We start from the raw sequence: 23,621 nt of genomic DNA on the forward strand, positions 1-23,621 counted from the left end.
TAACTAAAGTTTCTGCACTTAGCAAAGCATTTTCTATTGAAATTAAAATAAATTCAGAAAAACCAGAAGTTGGTCTCTCTTGATTTTTCCACTCTATTCAGCTTCATTTGTCATGCAAACGTAAAGATTTGCAGAATATAAATTATAAAAGATTAATAAATAATTCAAATGTAAGTAAAAGATGATAGTGAAGATGAAATAGAACAAAAGATAAAAGATGATAGTAATGTACATAATCTCCACTTTCATTATAGCTGTCTAATGGACATCACAATTTCTTATATAGAGATTTTCTATGAAAAGTTTCTCATACTGAATGCTATTTGAATATTTCTATTTATACTCTTAGTTAACAATTATCTCTTCTAATAACAATCATTCCCTTAATATTATATCTCATCAATATCTTATTATAGATATAGTTTTATTGACCATAATAAATGTGTCAACAAGAATGTGGTTTGAAATTTTTTTTTTTCCATAGATGAGAAGTCATATGCTCTTGTACACCATTCATGTTCGGTGTGATTTCTAAACTTCACTTCACATTTTGACTTTTTTTTTCATTTCATTATATTATGTCTTAAATCCATGATCATTACAATATCTGACATTTACACGATACTCGACAAATTCAACTTTTGATTTCTCCAAAATACGGTCATTAAAATAAAAGTGGTTTCTTTATTTTATAAAAAATAATATTTCATAAATATATTAATAATTTTCGAATGACAACACTTTCATTCATAATTTTTCACATTTTCTCTCTAAGCTTTCTTACAAACTTTTCTCTATAACAAAAAAAAAAACCTTTCACTCCACTCTTAGAAGATGACAACTCCAACATCAAACAAATCAACAACTAAACTATCTTCGTTCACTATGAAGAATACGTCATCCTCCTCGCTAAATTGTTCTCCTCCTCCTAGTTTTGAAGCGAACCTAAGTTTATTTAAATGACACTAAATTTGCACCCATCCTTAGTTTAGAGGAAGAACCTAAAAATATTGAAAACTTAGGTATTAATTCCTCACTCTTCATCTTCTAAGCAATATGCCTTTCTAGCTCCAATAAGATCTCATCCTCCATTATAAGATTTTAAAGACTTTTTCATCAATTAAAGAGGAAATGATTATATTCACAGTTTTGAGATTAAAACTAAATTTTTTTATATAGGTTTAAGTATGGTTATCAAACTCGTGAGTTAATTCATTCGAATTTAATAAAAGTTTACTGATGAGTCACGAGTAAAGTTAATTCATTGGAGTTTAATAAAAGTTTACTGATGAGTCACGAGTAAACTCGTATGTAGACACTTTTTTAGTAAACTCGAATTAGAATTGGACAAACTCAGTAGAATTTGTCAAATTCGTGAGTTGGAGGTTGAGTGAACAAGTTTTGGAGAAAAGCCAAAAAAAAAAACCCACACATGGGTCGTTTCTCTCTATGTAGATTTAGGGTTTGTTTTCATTTCATACTTGGATCGCGTTCGTATTTCATTTAAGTTCTTTGTTGTCGTTCTCACCTCATCGTTGCTCACTATGGCCTTGTCGTCGCTCATCGTGACCTCGCGTCTAGCCATCGTCTTACCGTTCTTTCGTTGTGCATCTCATCTAATAATCTCATGTCTCCTCACATTGTGTTAGGTTACCTCGCCTAGCACCATCGTGTTCTACCTTCGTTTTCATATAGGTGCTTTGGTTCTTTATCACGATTGAGATTGAAACTGGTTTTCATGATTTTTGTTTGGGGTTGGGTTTCGTGATTTTTGTTTTGGGTTGGGGTGAATAAAAAATAAGGAATGGAATATGGAGGTTTTGAAAATAAAGTAAAGTCATTTGAGTTTTTTTATTTGGAGTGTAGTGGAAATAAAGTTAAAATAAAATTGTTTTTTTATTGGTTGTGTTTCAGTATATAAAGTTTTAAAATGTGTGTAAGTAGTTCAAATTTTAGCAGTATTTGTGTCTTGTATAAATTTATTTATTTCAAGATTGTGAAATTAATATAATGAATGTTTATCTGTTTTTATTGATTTTTTTTATATGAAATAGATTACGAGTCTACGAGTTAGATTTGCGAGTTGAGTTTACTGACTTTCCATAAGTTTATGTAGACTATTGAGTCTGGTAACCTTGGTTTTAGGGTTTATCGCACTATACCCACTAACAAGAGAACTAATTATTGGAAGTTGATGGATAGAGTAGAGAAATCTTATGAAGACCACTAGTATTTTTGGCCTTATTTAGTTATTTTGATATTGCCAGGTTGTTCCTTGTATCAGGTGTTTTTTGTTTTACTTTTTCTGGAAGCTACTCACACAATGTTGTATATTCTTTTAACAAGTGCTTGGTTTTAATTTTCAAAGTCTTATATAATTGATAACTTGATCAAAGCTGGGAAAGGGTGATTTTGTAAATTTAAAACATGAATGAACGTAAATTGAACACATACAATAATGTTCACATATAGATCTTATCTTATCATGACTCTCACACAATCATACAATCAAGAAGGAATAGGCACTTACCTTGATGATCCATGAGTGATCCTAATTGAGCAATTACTTTATCTCCTTTGTCCCAATCTGTCTCTTAGCAATTCCGTTCTTGTCACACACTTTCGTGATGGTTATCAGTGAGACAACTATTATTTGCAGAGACAGAACCCTATAGCCTTTTGTTCCCAATCTCCATCAGATGTGGGTTTTCATTAGGTATATCATCAGATATATATTTCTCACGTTAACCAATGGACCCTTTATTCTATTATTATTAAATCATATTTGGGCCCAAAGCCCAAACTCTAAGTCATGTGAGTCACTTTATAGAAATTAATTTACATAATTTCTTACATTCTCCCACTTGACTCATATGAGTTATAATACTTTCATGATTTAATAATTACATAAATGCGCTTTTAAAAGGCCTTACATAAATTGGTTCTATCATTAATCAAAATCAAGGATATAGAAATAATAAGATTCATGGCGGTTACATGTCATTTCAATCAACACATTTCCTTCCATGTACTACTATATCATTCTTTCTCCTTAATATGACTTTATAGTGAGAAATGCATAATAGGTTCAAACATAATGTCATTTTTCATCAATAACAACATAATTTGTTTTCCACAACATAATTTACATGCATATACATAAAGTAGAAAACATAAATTTCAGAAACTTTATTTATCAATGAGCTCAGAGTGTCAAATAAGCATTAATAACAACATTCATCATTCACTAGTAGACATAATACCCATACTTACAACATGACCAGTAAATGTTTTGGGCAGTAACCCTTTTGTTAAAGGGTCAGCAATCATAAGATCAGTGCTAATATGTTCTATTGACACTCTATGTTTCTGAACTTCTTCTTTAACGGCAAAATATTTCAATTCCATATGTTTAGCACCTTTGGAATACTTGTCGTTTTTAGAAAAGAAGACAGTTGCAGAGTTATCACAATAAATTCTCAGCGGCTTGGCAATACTGTCAACAATCCCAAGTCCTGAAACAAAATTCCGCAATCAATTAGCCTGAACTGTGGCCTCAAAGCATGCCACAAATTCAGCCTCCATGGTGGATGCAGTAATGATTGTCTGCTTCTCACTTTTCCATGAAATCACTCCTCCGGCTAAAAGATACACATAACCAAAAGTAGACTTTCGTGTATCCACACAACCAGCAAAATCTGAATCTGTATATCCAATCACCTCAAGATGATCAGATCTTTTATAAGTAAGCATGTGATCCTTCGTTCCTTGCAAGTATCTTAAAACTTTCTTTGCAGCTTTCCAATGATCCAATCCTGGATTACTCTGGTATCTACCAAGCATACCAACTGCAAAACTAATATCTGGTCGTGTACAAGTTTGAGCATACATTAAACTCCCAACAATAGATGCATAAGGTATATTCTCCATCTGTTTCCGTTCCAAGTCATTCTTTGGACATTGCATGAGACTAAATTTGTCTCCTTTCTGTATTGGAACAAGAGATGTCGAACATTTATCCATTCTGAATCTCTCTAAAACTTTATTAATATATGCTTTCTGAGATAAACCTAACAGTCCTTGTGATCTGTCACGGAATATTTCAATTCCTATCACATAGTATGTCTCACCCATATCTTTCATCTCAAAGTTATTAGAGAGAAACTTCTTAGTCTCACTTAATAGACCAAGATCATTAGTTGCAAGCAAGATATCATCAACATACAGAATCAAGAATATAAACTTGCTCCCAATGACCTTCAGATATATACACCGATCAACGATGTTTTCCTTAAGATACCATTGCCTAGAAGCTTGTTTAAGCCCATATATTGATTTTTTAAGTTTACACACCATGTGTTCCTTTCCTTCTTCAATGAACCCCACTGGTTGGTCCATATAAACATCCTCTTCTAAGTCCCCATTCAGAAAGGCAGTTTTGACATCCATCTGATGTAGCTCAAGATCATAATGAGCTACTAATGCCATGATAATTCTAAAGGAATCTTTCTTAGAAACAGGTGAAAATGTTTCCTTATAATCAATGGCATCCTTTTGAGTAAAACCTTTGGCAACAAGTCGGGCCTTGTAATGTTTGATATTGCCATGAGAGTCATGTTTAGTCTTAAAGACCCATTTGCACCCGACTCTCTTGCATCCTTCTGGCAATTCTATAAGGTCCCATACATCATTCTGTGCCATTTTCTAACTCTTGTAGATAAACCACATAATCATTCGAAATAGCAGACTTTCTTTCTCTTTGAGATCTTCTTAATACTATTTCTTGTGGTTGTTCTACTACAGGTTCATTGTTAACTTCATGATCATTAATTTGTTGTTCTTCTTCATTGTTGAGTGACTCAACTACATTAGGAACAACAATACTTGAAGTAAATGTACTAGTTAAAGGAACTTGTACTCTAACTTCCTTAATCTCCACATTTTGTGAAGTATCACTCCCACTGGTTTCACCATTTTCAATGAACCGTGCATTTCCAGATTCAACAATTCTTGTGCTATGGGTAGGACAGTAAAACATATACTCTTTTGACTTTGCTAGATAACCAATGAAATATCCACTGATTGTTCTTGCATCCAATTTCTTCTCTTGCGGATTGTATATTCTAACTTCTGTCTGACATCCCCAAACATGCAGGTGTCTCAAACTGGGTTTCCTTCCTGTCCACAATTCAAAAGGTGTCTTTTGAACTGCCTTACTAGGAACCCTGTTCAACAGATACATGACAGTTTTTAAAGCATACATCCACAATGAAACAGGTACAATTGACTTACTTAACATGCTCCTAACCATATCCATTAAGGTTCGATTACGCCTTTCCGAAACACCATTTTGTTGTGGTGTACCTGGCATTGTGTATTGAGCACAAATACCACGTCTTTCAAGGAACTTTGCAAACGGACCAGGGTGTTGTCCACTTTCATCATACTTTCCATAATATTCACCACCTCTATCTGACCTGACAATTTTCACCTTTCTGTCTAATTGCCTTTCCACTTCATTTATATAATCTTCCAAGGCATTCACCGCTTGCGATTTTTCATGCAGTAAATAGACATAACCATAACGTGAAAAAATCATCAATAAAAGGTGATAAAATACCCTTTTTTATTGAAATAACTTGCATCAAAAGGTCCACATATATATGTGTGTATAATTTCAAGAAGCTGAGTACTTCTTGTGGCTCCTTTCTTAGTGTGTTTTGTTTGTTTGCCTTTAATACAATCCACACATACATTCAGATCAGTAAAATCCAAACTTGGAAGTATTTCATTCTTTACTAATCTTTCCATCCTTTCTTTAGAAATATGTCCCAAACGTTTGTGCCACAAGAAAGCAGAACATTCATTCACCAAACTACGTTTAGTGCCAACATTATGATGCGAGGTCATAAGAGTTTCAGCATATAAATTATCAAGATTCAATCTATATAATCCATCATAAAGAGCACCAGATCCAATCAAATTGGCACACTGATATAAACTGAAACAACCATTCCCAAATTTAAAAGAGTATCCAGCAACATCAAGTTTAGATAACGAAACTAAATTCCTAGATATACTAGGTACATAAAAAGTATCCATTAAGTCTAAATAAAATATAGTGTCGGGGATTAAACGATAAGTCCCGACTGCTTTCACTGGAACCTTCTCTCTATTCCCCATGAAGACAAAATTTTCATTTGGCTTTATGGTTCGGGTTGAAAGGAATCCTTGCATCATGTTAGAAACATGAGTTGTGCATCCATAATCAATCCACCAAGAATTATGTGGAACTTCCGTTAAGTTTGATTCAAAACATACATAATAAGCATTCATGATGTACTCATTAATGTTCCAACAAGAGACTTATCAGCGGTTTGGGAGCGCTCTTCCATAGACTTCATGAATTCTTTTTGCATTCTCGGTTTCGGGAAGAGCAGACTTAATATTGTTTGCTATGCTCATCCGCATAAACATCAGGCTAAGTCTGTTTGACTTTTCCCAAGCTCTATAATGAGCTTTCTCCTCATTGCTACTATCATCAGTAATAGCAGCAAGTTTCTCGATTCGAATGGCCAAATCAAGATCCAATACACCTAAGTGAAATTGGACTTTTTCACTCCAGTCAGAAAAATTTAGACCATTAAAGACTGGAACAGACGTAACTTGCAAATGTAAGGCTACAGGAACAGATACTGCAATCACACATGCTTAACATTAATACTTCGAGTCATAAACTAACCATACAATACAAATTCAGAAAACATTCTATGTATACTAATGTTCTCCTTTGGGAGATTCATTAATACACAAAACATAATGATGCCAATAGTATTAACTTTATTTGGCAAGATATATGCATTAACTAGAAACACTTGTTATCTTTGAATATACATGCAAAACTAATAACACATACTCACTACCAACAATCATATCCATTAATTATAAGGACAACTAATCAACCTTTGGGCGATCCAAAAATGTCTTATAATAACGAATTTCCATTTACCCATATTTAAATAATTTAGCATCCATTCTATAGGTAATTGAAATAAAATTTATCAATAATCTGGAATTAAATAAAACTTAAAGATTTGATCACTTTGGTGATTACAAATCTACCATACAAATAATTCCATAAATAATATCATTAATTGAAATAAAATTTCATCATCCATAATTTGGAATTAAATAAAACATAAAGATTTGATCACTTTGGTGATTACAAATCTATCATACAAATAATTCCATAAATAATATCATTAATTGAAATAAAATTTCATCATCCATAATTTGGAATTAAATAAAACATAAAAATTTGATCACTTTGGTGATTACAAATCTATCATACAAATAATTCCATAAATAATATCATTAATTGAAATAAAATTTCATCATCCATAATTTGGAATTAAATAAAACATAAAGATTTGATCACTTTGGTGATTACAAATCTATCATACAAATAATTCCATAAATAATATCATTAATTGAAATAAAATTTCATCATGCATAATTTGGAATTAAATAAAACATAAAAATTTGATCACTTTGGTGATTACAAATCTATCATACAAATAATTCCATAAATAATATCATTAATTGAAATAAAATTTCATCATCCATAATTTGGAATTAGATAAAACATAAAGATTTGATCACTTTGGTGATTACAAATCTATCATACAAATAATTCCATAAATAATATCATTAATTGAAATAAAATTTCATCATCCATAATTTGGAAATAAATAAAATATAAAGATTTGATCACTTTGGTGATTACAAATCTATCATACAATAATTCCAAAATCATAAATTTTTTTTTACATAAAGCGGAAAAATTAATTTTCCATTCCTCACTTTCAATCAATCAATTAAACTTTAATTTAATGCAAATTAAATTACATTATAACATAATAAAATTTCATTAAAATTTGAATTTAATGCAAATTAAATTAAATTAAAAATTAATACATAAAGTGGAAAAAATAATTTTCCATTCCTCACTTTAATTAAAATTTTAATTTAAATCATTAATAAAATAAATGAGGTAAGGAAATTAATTCATAAGTTTCAGTAATTGAATTAAAAATAAAATAACATAAGATGAATGAATGACATAAGGTGCGGGAATGAATTCATTGTTATTCATAAATTGAATTCAACATTATATTATAATTTAATCTAAAGTGCAGGAAGAATCAATTCATGCTTTTCATTAATTTATATTATAATATATATTATATTATAATTCCATAATCAGAAATTAAATCCACATCATCATCTTTCTCACACCTTTCTTTTGGAAGGCTCCTACCACAATCACAACACTACCACGTGCAAATAAGGTTCACGGAAGCGGTGAAGGCTTGCGGTCCCACTAATAGGTTCATAGGGTTTTTAACACTGTTAATGGCGTTGGGTGCAGGAAGATTAGGGTTATGTTAATGGAAACCTTAATCCATAAACCCTAATTTTAAAATTAGGGTTCTTCAATTGGATTATTTTAAAATTAGGGTTATTTAATTTTTGATGGTTTAGGACAATTAGGGATCTATTATAGAGGAATGAAAACCTTAATCTATAAATCCTAATTTTAAAATTAGAGTTCTTAAATTGGGAATATTTTAAAATTAGGGTTCTTTGATTTTGGAAAAGCATTAATGGAGAATCACAAAAATGAGCAACTAGCTCTGATACCACATGTAAATTTTTAAAACATGAATGAACGTAAATTGAACACATACAATAATGTTCACATATAGATCTTATCATATCATGACTCTCACACAATCATACAATCAAGAAGGAATAGGCACTTACCTTGATGATCCATGAGTGATCCTAATTGAGCAATTACTTTATCTCCTTTGTCCCAATCTATCTCTTAGCAATTCCGTTCTTGTCACACACTTTCGTGATGGTTATCAGTGAGACAACTATTATTTGCAGAGACAGAACCCTATAGCCTTTTGTTCCCAATCTCTATGAGATGTGGGTTTTCATTAGGTATATCATCAGATATATATTTCTCACGTTAACCAATTGACCATTTATTCTATTATTATTATTAAATCATATTTGGGCCCAAAGCCCAAACTCTAAGTCATGTGAGTCACTTTATAGAAGTTAATTTACATAATTTCTTACACATTTTTCTTTTGCAAAGATTAGTGCAAAGAGCAGGAAGGCAACCAAGTTGTAACCAACAGAAATGACCTTACAGTTTTCTAGTCCAAGTATGTTTGGAGGCTCTGAAAATCAATCAGTGAAAAGCAGTAACATGTGTCGATTTTATCTATCAAAATACATTTTTATGGGAACAACGTCTAAGGGGTCTGAGTAAAGCAAACAAGAACCGTGGAGGGAAAAGTGACTTATTTCTGTTGTGCTTGTTAGGAAATTCAGTCACATGGTTTTTTCATAGGTTCAAGTTTGGTGTATTTCTCTTTTGGTTTAATAGTTGGAAGAAATTATTGGTAGTTATCTATGGACTCATTTTACTATCCAAAGCTATTTTATTATTTTCTGGGATGCAGGTTTGGTTTGTAGGTTTGGTTTGTAGGTTGTGTTAAGAACCTTACTTTTTTATATAAAGGTTGAAGTTATTAAGGCTGGTATTATACGTAATTGAATTTATAGTTAATTAGCCTGCACTACAAGAAAATATTCTGTTTATAATATTTATTATCGACGAATAGATTTACTTACAAATTTTTGTTTGTCGATAATTACGGACGAATATGAAAATTAAATTTTTTAACCAAATCAATACTCGTCAGTAATATCTCTTAGTAAAATTCGTCAATAATTGAACATAAATCAATATATGTCGATAATATTGATCGATAAAAGAGTTTCAATATTAATATTATCATAATTATATAATAATAATACTATTAATTAAGATAATAATAATAATAATATTATTATTATTAATAATAAACAAATAATTATAATGATAATAATAAAAATAATAAAAATAAATATAACAAAAATAATTTCGTAATCACTTAATTATTTTCATCAAGTTGTTAAAGTTTCTCCCATATACTTAGTGAACCTAGATTTGATTCCCTATAACAAAAAAAATTTAATATTAACTATCATAACTCTGATAATAATAAATAAAAATATTATTAATTACCAATAAATTTTGATCATTTATAAAATTATTTTTTTCTGTTATGTTCAAATATTTGTAAGTTTTTCCTAACAATCCAGACAAAACTCCTAAAAAATTAAGATTATCTAAGATTTGTAATTAAGTTCTTCTTGACAATTCAAACAAACTCCTAAAAATTAAGATTATATATATATATAAACGCACACACATATAACTTTGGTTAAGTTTCCTTTGGTTGAGCTGCAAAGGAAATTGGATATAAATCTAAACCAATATCCAAGATTAGTTTCTTGTTATTTTTATGCTTATGCTACATGCTTATGTCACACTTAATACTTCTAAATTTTTTGGTCAAACCTGTCGCCCCATTTGAAATTTCTACTAACATCTGCAAAGCATCTTCCTACGTTGATTTAATTCAATTTTCTTTCTTGTGTAGACTTGGAAACCTAACTTGGTGCTTTGTTCGATGCAAATTTAATTAATTAGATTAATTAGTATAACAACTTCTCTTTTTAACTGCTCCTAAATTTTTTATTATCATAAATGAGACCATCGAAGTGTGAATTTGGGATGTTCGTTAACAACAATTTCTAATTATGTATAATAAACAATTTTCAAGTAGACTTTGACTTCCGAAAATGCAAAGAATTTCATCATTGTTTAAATGGAGAAACTTCGGTTAATTTTCTCTACTCTCACACCATTAAACAAATTAAAATATCAGTTATTCTATAATATAGTGAGCTACAAGCATATGCCTATCATATTCAAGTATATATAGTGAGCTACAAGCATAGTTATTGACACCCAACACTGTTATGTTATGTTGCTACCTTTCTCATTTTCCTTTTCTCTCAATCCTCTTCATTCAGATTCTAGTCATCAATTTCTTTAGAAATCTCATTCAAACTTTCATTATAAAGCGTGAAGATAGGTACTTTTTCTCTTCAAAACTGTTGTAGCTTTTGAATTATCAATTTCTTTTTAGCTTGCATGTGTGTGTGCTAACTACACACATCATGGTGAGATTCAACTTGGTCATGCTTTGCTTATCTGTGTTGTTATGTGTTGTTAATGCATTGAACACTGATGGGGTGACTCTTCTGTCACTCCAGAAGCATTGGACATTTGTTCCTCCTTCCATAAACTTGAGTTGGAATGCTTATGATTCCACTCCATGCTCTTGGTTAGGAGTCCAGTGTGACAATAACCATAATGCAATCTTTCTTAATCTCTCTGAACACTCAATTTCAGGTCTTTTGGGACCTGAAATAGGACACTTGAGTCATTTGCAAACACTTGACTTGGATTCAAACAACTTCTCAGGGAAAATACCTCCTGAGTTAGGAAATTGTAGTCTGCTTCAGAACCTGGACCTTTCTTATAACAGTATCACAGGAAACATACCTGATAGTTTGAGAAACTTGCATAACTTAGTCTCTTTCAGTGTTGGGTACAATATGCTAACTGGTCAAATTCCTGAGTTCTTGTTTCAACTTCAACACTTGGAAGATCTTTTCCTGAACCGAAACTCTTTGATTGGTTCCATTCCAATGAATGTTGGGAACGGTACACAAATTTTGATGTTGTATCTGGATGGTAATCAGTTGTCAAGAGGGATTCCCCCCTCCATTGGAAACTGTAGTAAGTTAGTGGAGCTATATTTGGATTATAACCAGTTGCATGGAGTTCTACCTGAAAGTCTTAACAATCTCCATAGTGTTGTTAGGTTAAGTCTTAGTAATAATAGACTTGAGGGTACCATTCCATTATTTGGTTCTAGCATATGTAAAAGTTTACAGTATTTGGACCTGTCAGTCAATATATTTAGTGGAGGCATACCTTCAACCTTGGGAAATTGCAGTGGATTAGTAGATATTTATGCTTTCAACACAAGTTTAGGAGGCAACATCCCATCATCCTTGGGCCAACTAAGAGAACTTTCTATTCTTCGCATTGAAAACAATCATTTGTCAGGACAGATACCTTCAGAAATTGGTAATTGTAGGTCATTACAACAGTTGATGTTGAATAACAATGAACTTGAGGGAGATATTCCAAGTGAATTTGGAAAGCTAAGTCAATTGCAAGATCTCAGACTTCATTACAACCATTTGACTAGTGGAATTCCAGTAAGCATTTGGAAAATTTCTAGCCTTCAAGAACTGCATGTGTATTACAATAACCTTTCTGGGGAGGTGCCTTCAGAATTGGCAGAACTCAAACAACTGAAAAAACTCACCTTGTATCAGAATCAATTCTCTGGAGTCATTCCTCAAAGCTTAGGAATCAATAGCAGTTTAGAGGTGTTGGATATCTCATATAATCACTTCACTGGCAACATCCCACCTAATCTTTGCTTTGGACAGCAATTAGTTAGGCTAATCTTGTCATCAAATAAATTTCAAGGTGGTATACCACCTGACATAGGAAGATGCACAACACTTGTTAGGTTACGACTTGATGGAAACAACTTCACTGGACCTTTACCTCATTTTACAAGCAATAGTAGTCTCACCTTCGTGGACTTGAGTGAGAACAATATCAATGGAGCAATTCCATCAAGTTTGGGAAACTGCACAAATCTTACCAATGTTATTTTGTCCCACAACAATCTTTTTGGTATCATACCCTTTGAGCTAGGAAACCTTGTGAACCTTCAAAGGCTAAACCTTTCTCACAACAAATTAGTAGGTCCTTTGCCACCTGAGCTGTCAAACTGCAAGAAAATGCAATACTTTGATGTTGGATTCAATTCTCTAAATGGTTCATTCCCATTGAGTTTAAGAACTTGGACAGGGTTGACAACATTAAATTTAAGGGTCAATCATTTCACTGGTGGTATCCCAACTTTCTTATCAGAATATGAAGGCCTTTCTGATCTACATCTTGGGGGAAATGATTTTGGAGGCCAAATTCCTAGATCAATTGGTGAGTTGCACAATCTTTTGTATGAGTTGAATCTAAGTGCTAATGAGCTGACAGGTGAAATTCCTCCAGAGATTGGGAAACTGAAATCCTTGCAAAGCCTCGATATTTCTCTTAACAACCTGACTGGAAAAATTGAAGTTCTTGAAGATCTTTCTTCATTGACTGAACTCAATATTTCATACAATTCTTTTTCTGGTTCTCTTCCAGACACACTGGTGAACTTGCTCCATTCTTCTCCCCTATCATTCTTGGGCCTTCCTGGCTTATGTATCAGATGTTTTCCATCGAATTGCTCCAAAAGTAACAGCTTGAAGCCATGTGATGAAGGAAATTCTACACATAAAAAAGGGCTGAGTAAAATTAAAGTTGTGTTGATAGCACTTGGATCTACACTACTTGTAACATTTCTGTTACTTGGTCTTGTTTACTGGCTAGACTATAAGCAACATGTGAAGATTTTTCCTGAACAACGGTCATCAACTTTCCTCAAGAAGGTGATGAAGGTTACACAGAACCTAAATGATAGGCATATCATTGGGAGAGGAGCGCATGGAGTTATTTACAAAGTTGAATTCGACCAAGACAATGTTTTTGTCATAAAGAAATTTCCCTTTTCAGACAACGATGATCAGATCACTAGCATGACCACAGAGATTAAAACCACTGCGATGATCAGGCACCGAAATCTAGTAAGAATAAAAAACTTCTGGTTAACAAAGGACTGTGGTCTAATTCTGTACAAGTACATGGAAAATGGAAGTCTTCATGATGTTCTGCATGAGAAGTATCCACCACCACCTTTAGAGTGGAATGTCCGCTATAAGATTGCAGTTGGAATTGCACATGGACTTGAATATCTTCATCATGATTTTCATCCTTTCATAGTGCACAGAGACATTAAACCAAAGAATATACTTTTGGATTCTGACATGGAGCCTCATATTGCTGATTTTGGCATTGCAAGGCTTCTAGACCATTCCTCTTCATTGCAATCTTTCTCTTTTCCTGGTACAGTTGGGTACATTGCACCAGGTAATTTTCTAGTATTTTTGTTTATTATGTTTACATTAGTCTCTCTTTTAAATATGAATTCTTGTAGGGAATAACACATGTTTGTTTTGGTATGCATCAGAGAATGCTTATTCAGCAGTGATAAGTACAAAGTCTGATGTGTATAGTTATGGAGTGCTTTTGCTAGAACTGATAAGCAGAAAGAAGGTGCTAGATGATCCTTCATTTGTGGAAGGAACAGATCTTGTGGAGTGGGCCACATTTACCTGGGAAAAAACAAAAGGCATTGATGGGATTGTTGACTCAGGGCTTGGAGAGGAACTTTTGGCTTCAAATTTGAAGGAAGAAGTTGAACAAATGCTTCTGATGGCATTGAGATGTACTAAGAAACATCCAAGTGAGAGACCAACAATGAGAGAAGTGGTTAAGGACATGACAGTTAGATGCAAAAAAGGTCCTGAAATGAAGAGTAGCCACATGTTGGCCTAGGACATTCACTGTATAAAAAAGAAAAATACTTAAATAGCTCATGAGCACACTTGCTTTATGTATTTATTCAATAATGATTTGTAATGTATAGAAAAAATTGTATGAATGAATTTTTTTAGTGGATTATTTATGTTTATAAATAGATTAAATTCCTTATAAAAAACCAAAAATTTATAAAAATAATTTGATTAGTTCAAATAATAGATTTAAATTTCATCTTGAAGAAGTAATTTTTACAGATTTATTGTCTTCTTAGTTTCTTTTTGTCAAAATGCCATTAGATTAAAAAACATAAAATGTGAATATAATTTTATTACAATCTATTTTATTGGAACTAAAGATATATATACTATTTACCCTCTCAAAATTGATATGATATCTTTATGAAATAGATCAGTGTATTATTGGTAAAAGTTTTTTTTTTCTTCTGTCAAAAACTCTGTTATTTTGTAGCTCTTAGAGTTTGGGACATGTTATTGGTCAAAGGAAATAAACTTTAATTTTTTTTTGTAAAGACTTTATGTCACTTTGCAGTTCCTTGAACATGGAAGACCAATATGAAAAATAGGTGGAATACACCTTAGATTAATAAAAGGGAACCTTAATCCCTTAATTACAATATAAACATCTTGCTTGCTGATGTACATATAGGCTGGTAATCGAACCTAGCAAGCAATAGAACCATTATGCAAATCCATATGAGCAAAAGTATACTAGTAGTATAAATAAGGGACAATTAGTACGGTTTATGATTACACATTTATTATCTCATATTTTCTCTAAGTGATTGTCATGTTGAAGTGTATTTACATATTGTTAGAAATGTAGGCTTAAATGAGAGGGGCGAATTGTTTATAAAAGATTTTCGTAAATATTGAAGGTAGATTGAAAGACAATGAAGAATCAATCAATTAGAAATCAATTAATCCAATTAGAAAACTGTTTTTAACTTGATTGCAGAAAATCAACTGGTTGTTTTTGCAAAACAATCGGTTGTTCATATCAGTAGTGTTGAAAATCAAAGCAAAAGAAAATTTAAAGAGGGTAAGGATAGAGAGATTAACACATAATGTTTATACTGGTTCACTCTTTATCAAAAGCTACATCCAGTCCTCAACAACCACTGAGAATTCACTAAGTAATCAAAACCTTTATTACACACAACACACCAAAGTGGTGATCTTGAACCCTTCAAGAACACATACCACCTTTGGCAAATACAACACTGTTGTCAGAACAACCTCTGAAATTGCACAACACCAATTCACACAGGATTACAGTGATCAAGAAAGAAAAGAATAAAGTACATCTGGATACAATCAAAGATTAAAGCTCACTTAATACAACACAATCTTATTCCACTCTTAAGAATGATCCAAAGCATTTTGAATTCTTGGAAAATTGATTTGAATAATTTATGTTTGATGATTAACAACCAGGAGTGTAAAACAACTTATTTAAACTCCAAATAGTTGGTCAAAGCATTTAATTCCATAACCAAAAATAGTTTTAATAATTTAAAACAAATTAAAGTCACTTAACAAAATTTTGTTAAGGTTTTCAGAAAAATAATATGTTGAAAGCACGAATCAATCGATCAAATTTGTTTGACAGCAAAGTCAAACAAAGTCAAGCTTTTTCAAAAACACTAAGTGTAAAACAAGGGTCTTCATGCATTCCACTTGGATTTGGAGACATCAAAACACCTTGTTCAACAATCTCCCCTTATTTGATGAAGACAAATCTCTAGTTTACTTGTGTTGCCATTTTTGAATTTGATAGATCTTGCAAAACAGAAATTGTGCACATACAAGGCATATATAGCAACAGGATAATCCATGTTTGAAAAGCACCCAAGAACTAGTTTTCTGCAGAAGCTTTCAAGCAAAAAACCAAAAACAATGTATGAAAAACAGTGAATTGAGGTGCAGATCAGAGATATATCAGAGCAATAGCAACAACATAATAAACCATAGTTAAAGTAGAATGTACAACACCAAAACCACATCATTCTCCCCCTATTTGTATTCACAAATAGAGTAAGAAAAGGGATGAAAACAAAATTTAAGAAAGAATTTAAGAATAAAAAAAACCCAACTCATTTCTTAAGAAGAAAAACCCTTCCTTAGACAGTGGCTTAAAGAAGATATCTGCAAGTTGCTTTTCAATTTCAATAAACTGAATTTTACAATCCTCATTACTCACATGATCCCTTATTAAGTGGTGGTGGATCTCAATGTGCTTAGGCATTGAATGCTGAATCTGATGTTTAGTGAGGTTGATAACACTTGTGTTATCACAAAGCAAAGACACATTGTTGACCTTCAACCCAAAATCCTCTAGCTATTGTTTGATCCAAAGGATTTGAGTACAATAGCTACCAACAATTATATACTCAGCTTCTACATTTGAGTTGGTTACACAAACTTGCTTCTTGCTATGCCAAGATATGAGACTTGGACCAAGAAGATGACAAGTGCCACTTGTGCTTTTTCTGTCCAGCTTGCACCCTGCAAAATCAGAATCAAAATAACCAACCAAATGTATAGTAGAGTGAGAGGGATACCATAAACCAACAATGGTTGTGCCCTTAAGGTATTTCAGAATTCGTTTGGCAGCCTTAAAGTAAGATTCTTTTGGATTTGATTGAAATCTAGCACATAGGCAACCACCAAACATGATGTTTGGCTTTCTAGCAGTGAGATAGAGCAAAAACCAATCAATCCTTTGAATTTGGTTTGATCTACTATTGTTCCAGCCAAGTCAGCATCCATATAACAGCTTGTGGGCATTAGTGTGGATGCCTCTTTGCAGTTTTCCATCTCAAACTTCTTGAGAATCTCCTTGCAGTACTTGGTTTGGCTTTGGAAGATGGCATCCTTTGATTGCTTGACCTGCAACTCTAAGAAGAAGGATAACTCTCCCATCATAGATATTTCAAACTCCCCCTGCATAGCTGCCATAAATTCCTCACATAGACACTCATTAGTAGCACCAAATATGATATCATCAACATAAATTTGAACCAAGATAATGGCATATTTTGACTTTTTAATAAAAAGAGTCTTATCAATTTTCTCTCTCTCATAGCCATGAGACAAGAGAAAATTGCTAAGCCTATCATGCCACTGCCTTGGGGCTTGCTTGAGTCCATACAAGGCCTTTTTCAGCTTTTACACATGATTAGGATGTTGTCCACAAAAAGATCTCTAGGAATCCTCCATTCTTTGGGAAGTTCATCATGTTGCAGAATTTCAATCGGCTGTTTCGCAGAATCAATCAGTTGTTTTTTCTGGACAGGATTCCAGCTTCTGCAGAATGGTGTTCTAATCATCCTCTTCTGCATAATTCTTTATAGATTCGTGTTCTGTATGGTTAGTTTCATCATATGCATATTTAATGAGGGTATAACTTGGATAAGGATCGAAAGTAGGAAAATACACAACCAAAAGTATTCCAAACAAAACCCGAGCAACCACAAAGATGTCTCTTGACATTCAAAGAACCTTGCAAGACAATTGAAAAGTGTAGGCACAAAGACTATCTTTACTCTTGATATTTTCCGTTTTAGCAGTCATTCTTCAAACCCAAAAGTGATTCTTGGCTACTAAGGATACCTACAAGAAAAGGTTAAGAAGCAAGATTTGGTCCCCTTATGAATTTGGGTCCAATGATGTTAGTAGGAACCTTAGTAACCTTAGGATACCATTTCAAAATACCTTTGGGAACAAAAACTTTCCTTACTCTGCAGAATCTAACAAAGTGGCCCCTTTTCATGCAGTATAAGCACAAAACAACTGGTTGTTTCGACAATTCAATTGGTTGTTTTTTCAAAGAAGCTTGAAAATGGCTTTGAAACTGATCTCTTCTTGCTGTGTAGATTAAAACCCAATCTAGCTTTGTCAAAGACACATTTTTTAGATGCAAGAACAATTTCAAAGTTTGATTGTCCTTTTGTTTATCCACAATTTTTACACGATAGTGGACTTTTTTTTTTCAAGTGATTCACAATTTTTATAAAAGCTAGAGTCACATTTGCAATAAGAGATTTTGTAAATCATTTCCAGATTTTCAAAATCATTTTTCAAAATTTTCAACTCTTCTTCCAATGTCTTGACTCTGTTTTCAAGCCAATTATTCATGCCTTTCAACTGGTTATTTAAAATGGCCAGCCTATTAGCTTTTTCATGAATGTCTTTAAAAGCATCAAGAAGTTAGCTATAATTTTCAAAGTTTATTGAAGTGTTGGAACTTACACTGCTTGTTTCAGATTCTCCCTTTGCCATCAAGCACAAATTTGCTTCTTCATCTCCATTTGATGATGAGCTAGGGAAGAAACATCATTGTCTTGCCAAACAATGTAGGCTCTTTTAGCTTTGCCCTTATTCTCAAGTTTCTTGCTTTCATTTATGTGGCAATCAACTTTGATATGCCCTTGCTTACCACATCCAAAACATGTATAATTGTTAGAATTATAATCATTGAGATCTTACTGTTATACCTATTTGAAGACTGGTTCTTGTTTCTATTCTTCTTCAAAAACTTGTTGAATTTTATGGTGAGCAAGTTAAGAGTTTCTCCATCACTGCCCTCACTTGATTCTTGACCACCTTTATGACCAACAACTTTCAAAGCAATGCTCCTCACATGTTTCTGTTCATGTTCTTGATCATTCAGAATGTTCATCTTGAGTTCATGTTCCCTAAGCTTACCAAACAAGGAGGCTGTAGTCAAGGTTATCAAATCCTTTGGATTCAGAGATAATAGTGACTTTGGGCTGCCAAGATCTGCCCAAGCATTTGAGTAACTTGATGTTAAGTTCCTCTCTTTCGAAGATTTTTCCAAGACTGATGAGATGGTTTACAATATGAGTGAATCTCTTTTGTACATTAGTAATGGTCTCCCCTTTCGACATTATGAACATCTCATACTCCTGAATTAGAGCATGTTTTCTTGCTCTCTTGACATCAGTGATTCCTTCATGTGTAACTTCAAGAATATCCCACATCTCTTTTGCTGAAGCACATTGTGAGACCCTGAAAAACTCATCAGAATTTACAATGGCATCCCAGATTCCTCTATCAATTGATTCCACAAAGATTTTCATTATGAAATTCCAAAACTGATAATTCATACCACAAAACATAAGTGACCTGTTTATTGAAGCACCCTCCCCAAAGGGTAGTTTTTCAGCCAATAAAAAGGTTTTAAGGATCAAAAACTTGAATGACTTTCAAGAACTCGGCTCCTGATGCCAATTGTTAGAAATGCAGGCCTTAAACAAGTGGGGGGGGGGGGGGTGAATTGTTTATGAAAGATTTTCGCAAATATTGAAGGTAGATTGAAAGACAATGAAGAATAAATCAATTAGAAATCAATTCAGACTATTAGAAAACTCTTTTTAACTTGATTGCAGAAAATCAACCGGTTGTTTCTACCAAAAAATCGATTGTTTATATCAATAGTGTTGAAAATTAAAGCAAAAGAAAATTTAAAAAGTGTAAGGATAGAGAAATTAACACAAAATGTTTATACTGGTTCACTCTTTACCAAGAGCTACATCCAGTCTTTAGCAACCACTGAGAATTCACTAAGTAATCAAAACCTTGATTACACACAACACACCAAAGTGGTGATCTTGAACCCTTCAAGAACACACACCACCTTTGGCAATACAACATTGTTGTCAGAACAACCTTTGAAATTGCACAACACCAATTCACACAGAATTACAGTGATCAAGAAAGAAAAGAATAAAGTACATATGGATACAGTCAAAGATTAAAGCTCACTTAATACAACACAATCCTATTCCACTCTTAAGAATGATCCAAAGCACTTTGAATTCTTCGAAAACTTATTTGAATAATTTCTCTTTGATGATTAACAACCAAGAGCGTAAAAGAACTTATTATACTCAAAACAATTGCTCAAAGCATTTCATTCCATAACAAAAAATAATTTTAATAATTTGAAACAGATTAAAGTCACTTAACAAAATTCTGTTAAAGTTTTCAGAAAAACAATCGGTTGAAAACACGAATCAATCGATTGAATTTGTTTGATAGAAAACTCAAATAAAGTCAACAGTTTGACTCGAAAACATATATTTTTCACTAGTTGAATCGAAATTTCTACAATTTGATTTTAACTTCCTTTAGAAAACATATATATTTTTTTAAAAGGATTGAAATCAAACAACCTTGGATCATCACACAAAGTGAATTAACAAATTCAAATACTCTACACACACACACAACCAACAACAAGGGTCTTCATGCGTTGCACTTGGATTTTGGAGACATCAAAGCACTTTGTTCAACACATATATCTCCCGATGAATTGACAGAAAAAGGAGAGAATACTTGGTGGTCTAGAAGGAGGAAAACATTGTTGAAGTTGGTGCTGAATTATTCAAGTGTTATTTGATCAATCCAATCTCTCCTTGAAGAGTTATTGACTATTAAAAATTTAGATGTGTCTAGTGTTTGTTTTTAATTATTATTTGTATGTAAGCTTCTTTTTGGTTAGTTTGATCTTTAATTACTCACCAGAAATAAAGTTGTTTCAAATATTTTTAAACTTATCCTAGTGACATTATAATTTTAATTTATTAAAAATGTTATTATTTGAAGTTTGAAATGGTATTGGAGGATATTTTAATCGATTATATTATCGATTTAATAATTATACTTACTTAGAACTATGAGTAGTTTATGAGTAGTTTGAAAGTTTGTTTTAATATATTAAAGCACGTTTTTAATAGATTAAAACTGTTTTGTGCTTTCAAAATGATTTAACCATTCTATTTTAACATATTAAAATAGTGATTTAATTGATTAGAAGTCACTTGATCATTTGGAAGATGAGGCTGCAATCATATTATGCCAATTGGACTTATTTTTCTCTTTCATTTTTTGATATCATGCTTCATTTAATTGTCCATCTACTTAGAGAGGTAAGTGTTGGGTATGAAGGCAGGATCAATTAAGTTGGGTTGACTAAACACCATGTTTAGTGAGTAGGCTTAATCATTGTGTCCCCTTTATAATTTATATTTAAAGAGATCATTGTACTTGTAATTGGTGTGCAACAGGAAAGAATGAAAACCTAATAGTTGCCTGTGTGGATGTAGGTTGCAGTTGGCGACCGAACCACGTTAAATCCTGTGTTGTTTATTTTCTGCAGTTGATTCGTGATTATGTGTGTTGCTTCCACGTGCGTTTTTCCCATCAAGTGGTATCAAGAGTTTGGTTTGTTTACACACTAGAGTTCCGATCAGAAGAAATTAATCGACGAGACATGAAAATTGCGGTTGTAGGGACGACATCGGCATTCCAAAGCTAGGGTTTCGCATAGGCGGCAACAACGTCCCAAAGCTAGGGTTGCGTGTGCATTCTGCAGGTGTGCTAGTCTATGACGACACATAGTGTAGTGCGACGATAATGACTAGCCATGATGGTGGTGCGAAGTGCGCCAGTGCGGTGCGAAGCGCGAACAATGGCAGTGCGCGTCCTGGCAGTTGCGGTCCAGTGCGGCAAAACGCCAGTGCAGTGGGGACTGCGACCAGGTCTGTTGGTGAGTGATTTTGGGTGGTGCAATTTTTGTGTTCTCGATTTAAAAAAAAAATTGTCAAGATCTGAAATTAGTTGTACTGAGTATCTCAACTAGTCGTTTGAGATGGCAGAAGACAGGAAGTTCCAAATTGAAAAATTCGATGACACAAATTTCAGTTGGTGGAAAATGCAAATTGAGGGTTTGCTAGTTTAGTTACTGAGCACATCAATAAAATGAATTTGATCTTAGCCAAACTTACGTCAGTGGGCATTAAGTTCGATGATGAAGTTCAAGCTTTACTATTGATATCGTCATTACCTGACAGTTGGTCCAGAACGGTTACAACACTTACTAATTCAACGGGACCCGATGGATTCACTTTTGAGAAGATTCGTGATCTCATTCTTGGCGAGGACGTCGGAAGAATGAGTTTTGGGGAATTATCTAGTGAATCACTAAATGTCATCAAAGGTAAGAAATATAAGAGGTAGTGGGAGCAAGATCAGAAGAAGGAGTCAGTCAAAGACTCAGGATTGCTCAAGTGTAACATGTTGGAACTGCAAGGAGGTGGGGCACTTCAGGAATCAATGCCCAAATGATAAACAAGTCAACATTGCAGAAGACTCCTCGAACGAGGACCTCTTAGTCTGTTGCCCGGATAACAATGTGGATTTCTGGGTCATGGATTCTGGTGCTTCATTTCATGTTACCCACAATAGTGAAACATTGCATAATCTAGTTATTGGAGACTTTGGAAAAGTAAGACTAGCAGACAACAAAACTCTTGATGTTATGGGCATGGGTGACATAGTGTTGAAGACTCCAGCTGGTTTATGAACTTTGAAGGATGTCAGAGTTGTTCCAAGCTTAACGAAAAGTGTGATTTATGTTAGGCAGTTGGACGAACAGGGGCATAATATGAAGTTTGGAAATCAGCAGTGGAAGGTCGTCAAGGGAAATCTTGTCATGGCCCGCGAAAGAAAGAAAGGTTTACTGTATATGGTCGGATTACCATCTGAGGGAGTGATCGTCCCAGTTCGAAAGATAAACAAAATCCGGTTCATAGAATCTCGTGGGCAAAAGAGGGTTGTCGTTACAAGAGAGAAACCCAGAGCCACATGTCAGATTCAGGATGAACGAGCATGGAAAGGTTCAGGTAGACCAGTCAAAGGTACTTATAGCAGTGGGAGCACGGGTTGTGCTTCAGCTAAGGTTCCTAGATGACAGTGGGTGAGGAGAACCAGTATTCCAGCTGTTGAAACATCTCCAGAAAATTTCTTGTTGAGTATGGAGTATGTTTGTTCTTAGGCTATTCCAGGATCTCGCAGTTCCTGTAAGTGGGAGCCGGTATGAACAGAGAACGGGTAAGTGAGTGACGTGTTGAAACTCATGGGAGTTTTAACGAAGTCTTCAAAATTATTATGAAGGTTGGTGGCAACTAGAGGTGGAACATTGAGTTCCGTCGACATATCACAAAATTACATGTACACAGTTGATGCGC

At 33.3% G+C, this 23,621-nt stretch overlaps 1 protein-coding gene across 1 annotated transcript; it reads left to right on the plus strand.

The window, feature by feature from the left end:
• The first annotated feature begins 10,937 nt into the window (after window positions 1-10,937).
• On the plus strand, window positions 10,938-14,684 carry LOC150023309 (uncharacterized). Its single transcript, XM_090296937.1, has 2 exons — window positions 10,938-14,095; window positions 14,196-14,684. Exons 1-2 carry the CDS (start codon window positions 11,152-11,154, stop codon window positions 14,561-14,563), a joined length of 3,312 nt encoding a protein of 1,103 aa, XP_090153063.1. The 5' UTR covers window positions 10,938-11,151; the 3' UTR covers window positions 14,564-14,684.
• The last annotated feature ends 8,937 nt before the right edge of the window (window positions 14,685-23,621 follow it).

Source organism: Phaseolus vulgaris, chromosome 11 (genome assembly GCF_051622355.1).
Source record: "Phaseolus vulgaris cultivar YP4 chromosome 11, ASM5162235v1, whole genome shotgun sequence".
NCBI lineage: Eukaryota > Viridiplantae > Streptophyta > Magnoliopsida > Fabales > Fabaceae > Phaseolus > Phaseolus vulgaris.

Coding starts and splice junctions, on each gene's coding strand:
- LOC150023309 (XM_090296937.1), top strand. CDS start 11,152: ATGGTGAGATTCAACTTGGTCATGCTTTGCTTATCTGTGTTGTTATGT. Junction 14,096..14,195: donor AGTTGGGTACATTGCACCAG/GTAATTTTCTAG, acceptor GGTATGCATCAG/AGAATGCTTATTCAGCAGTG.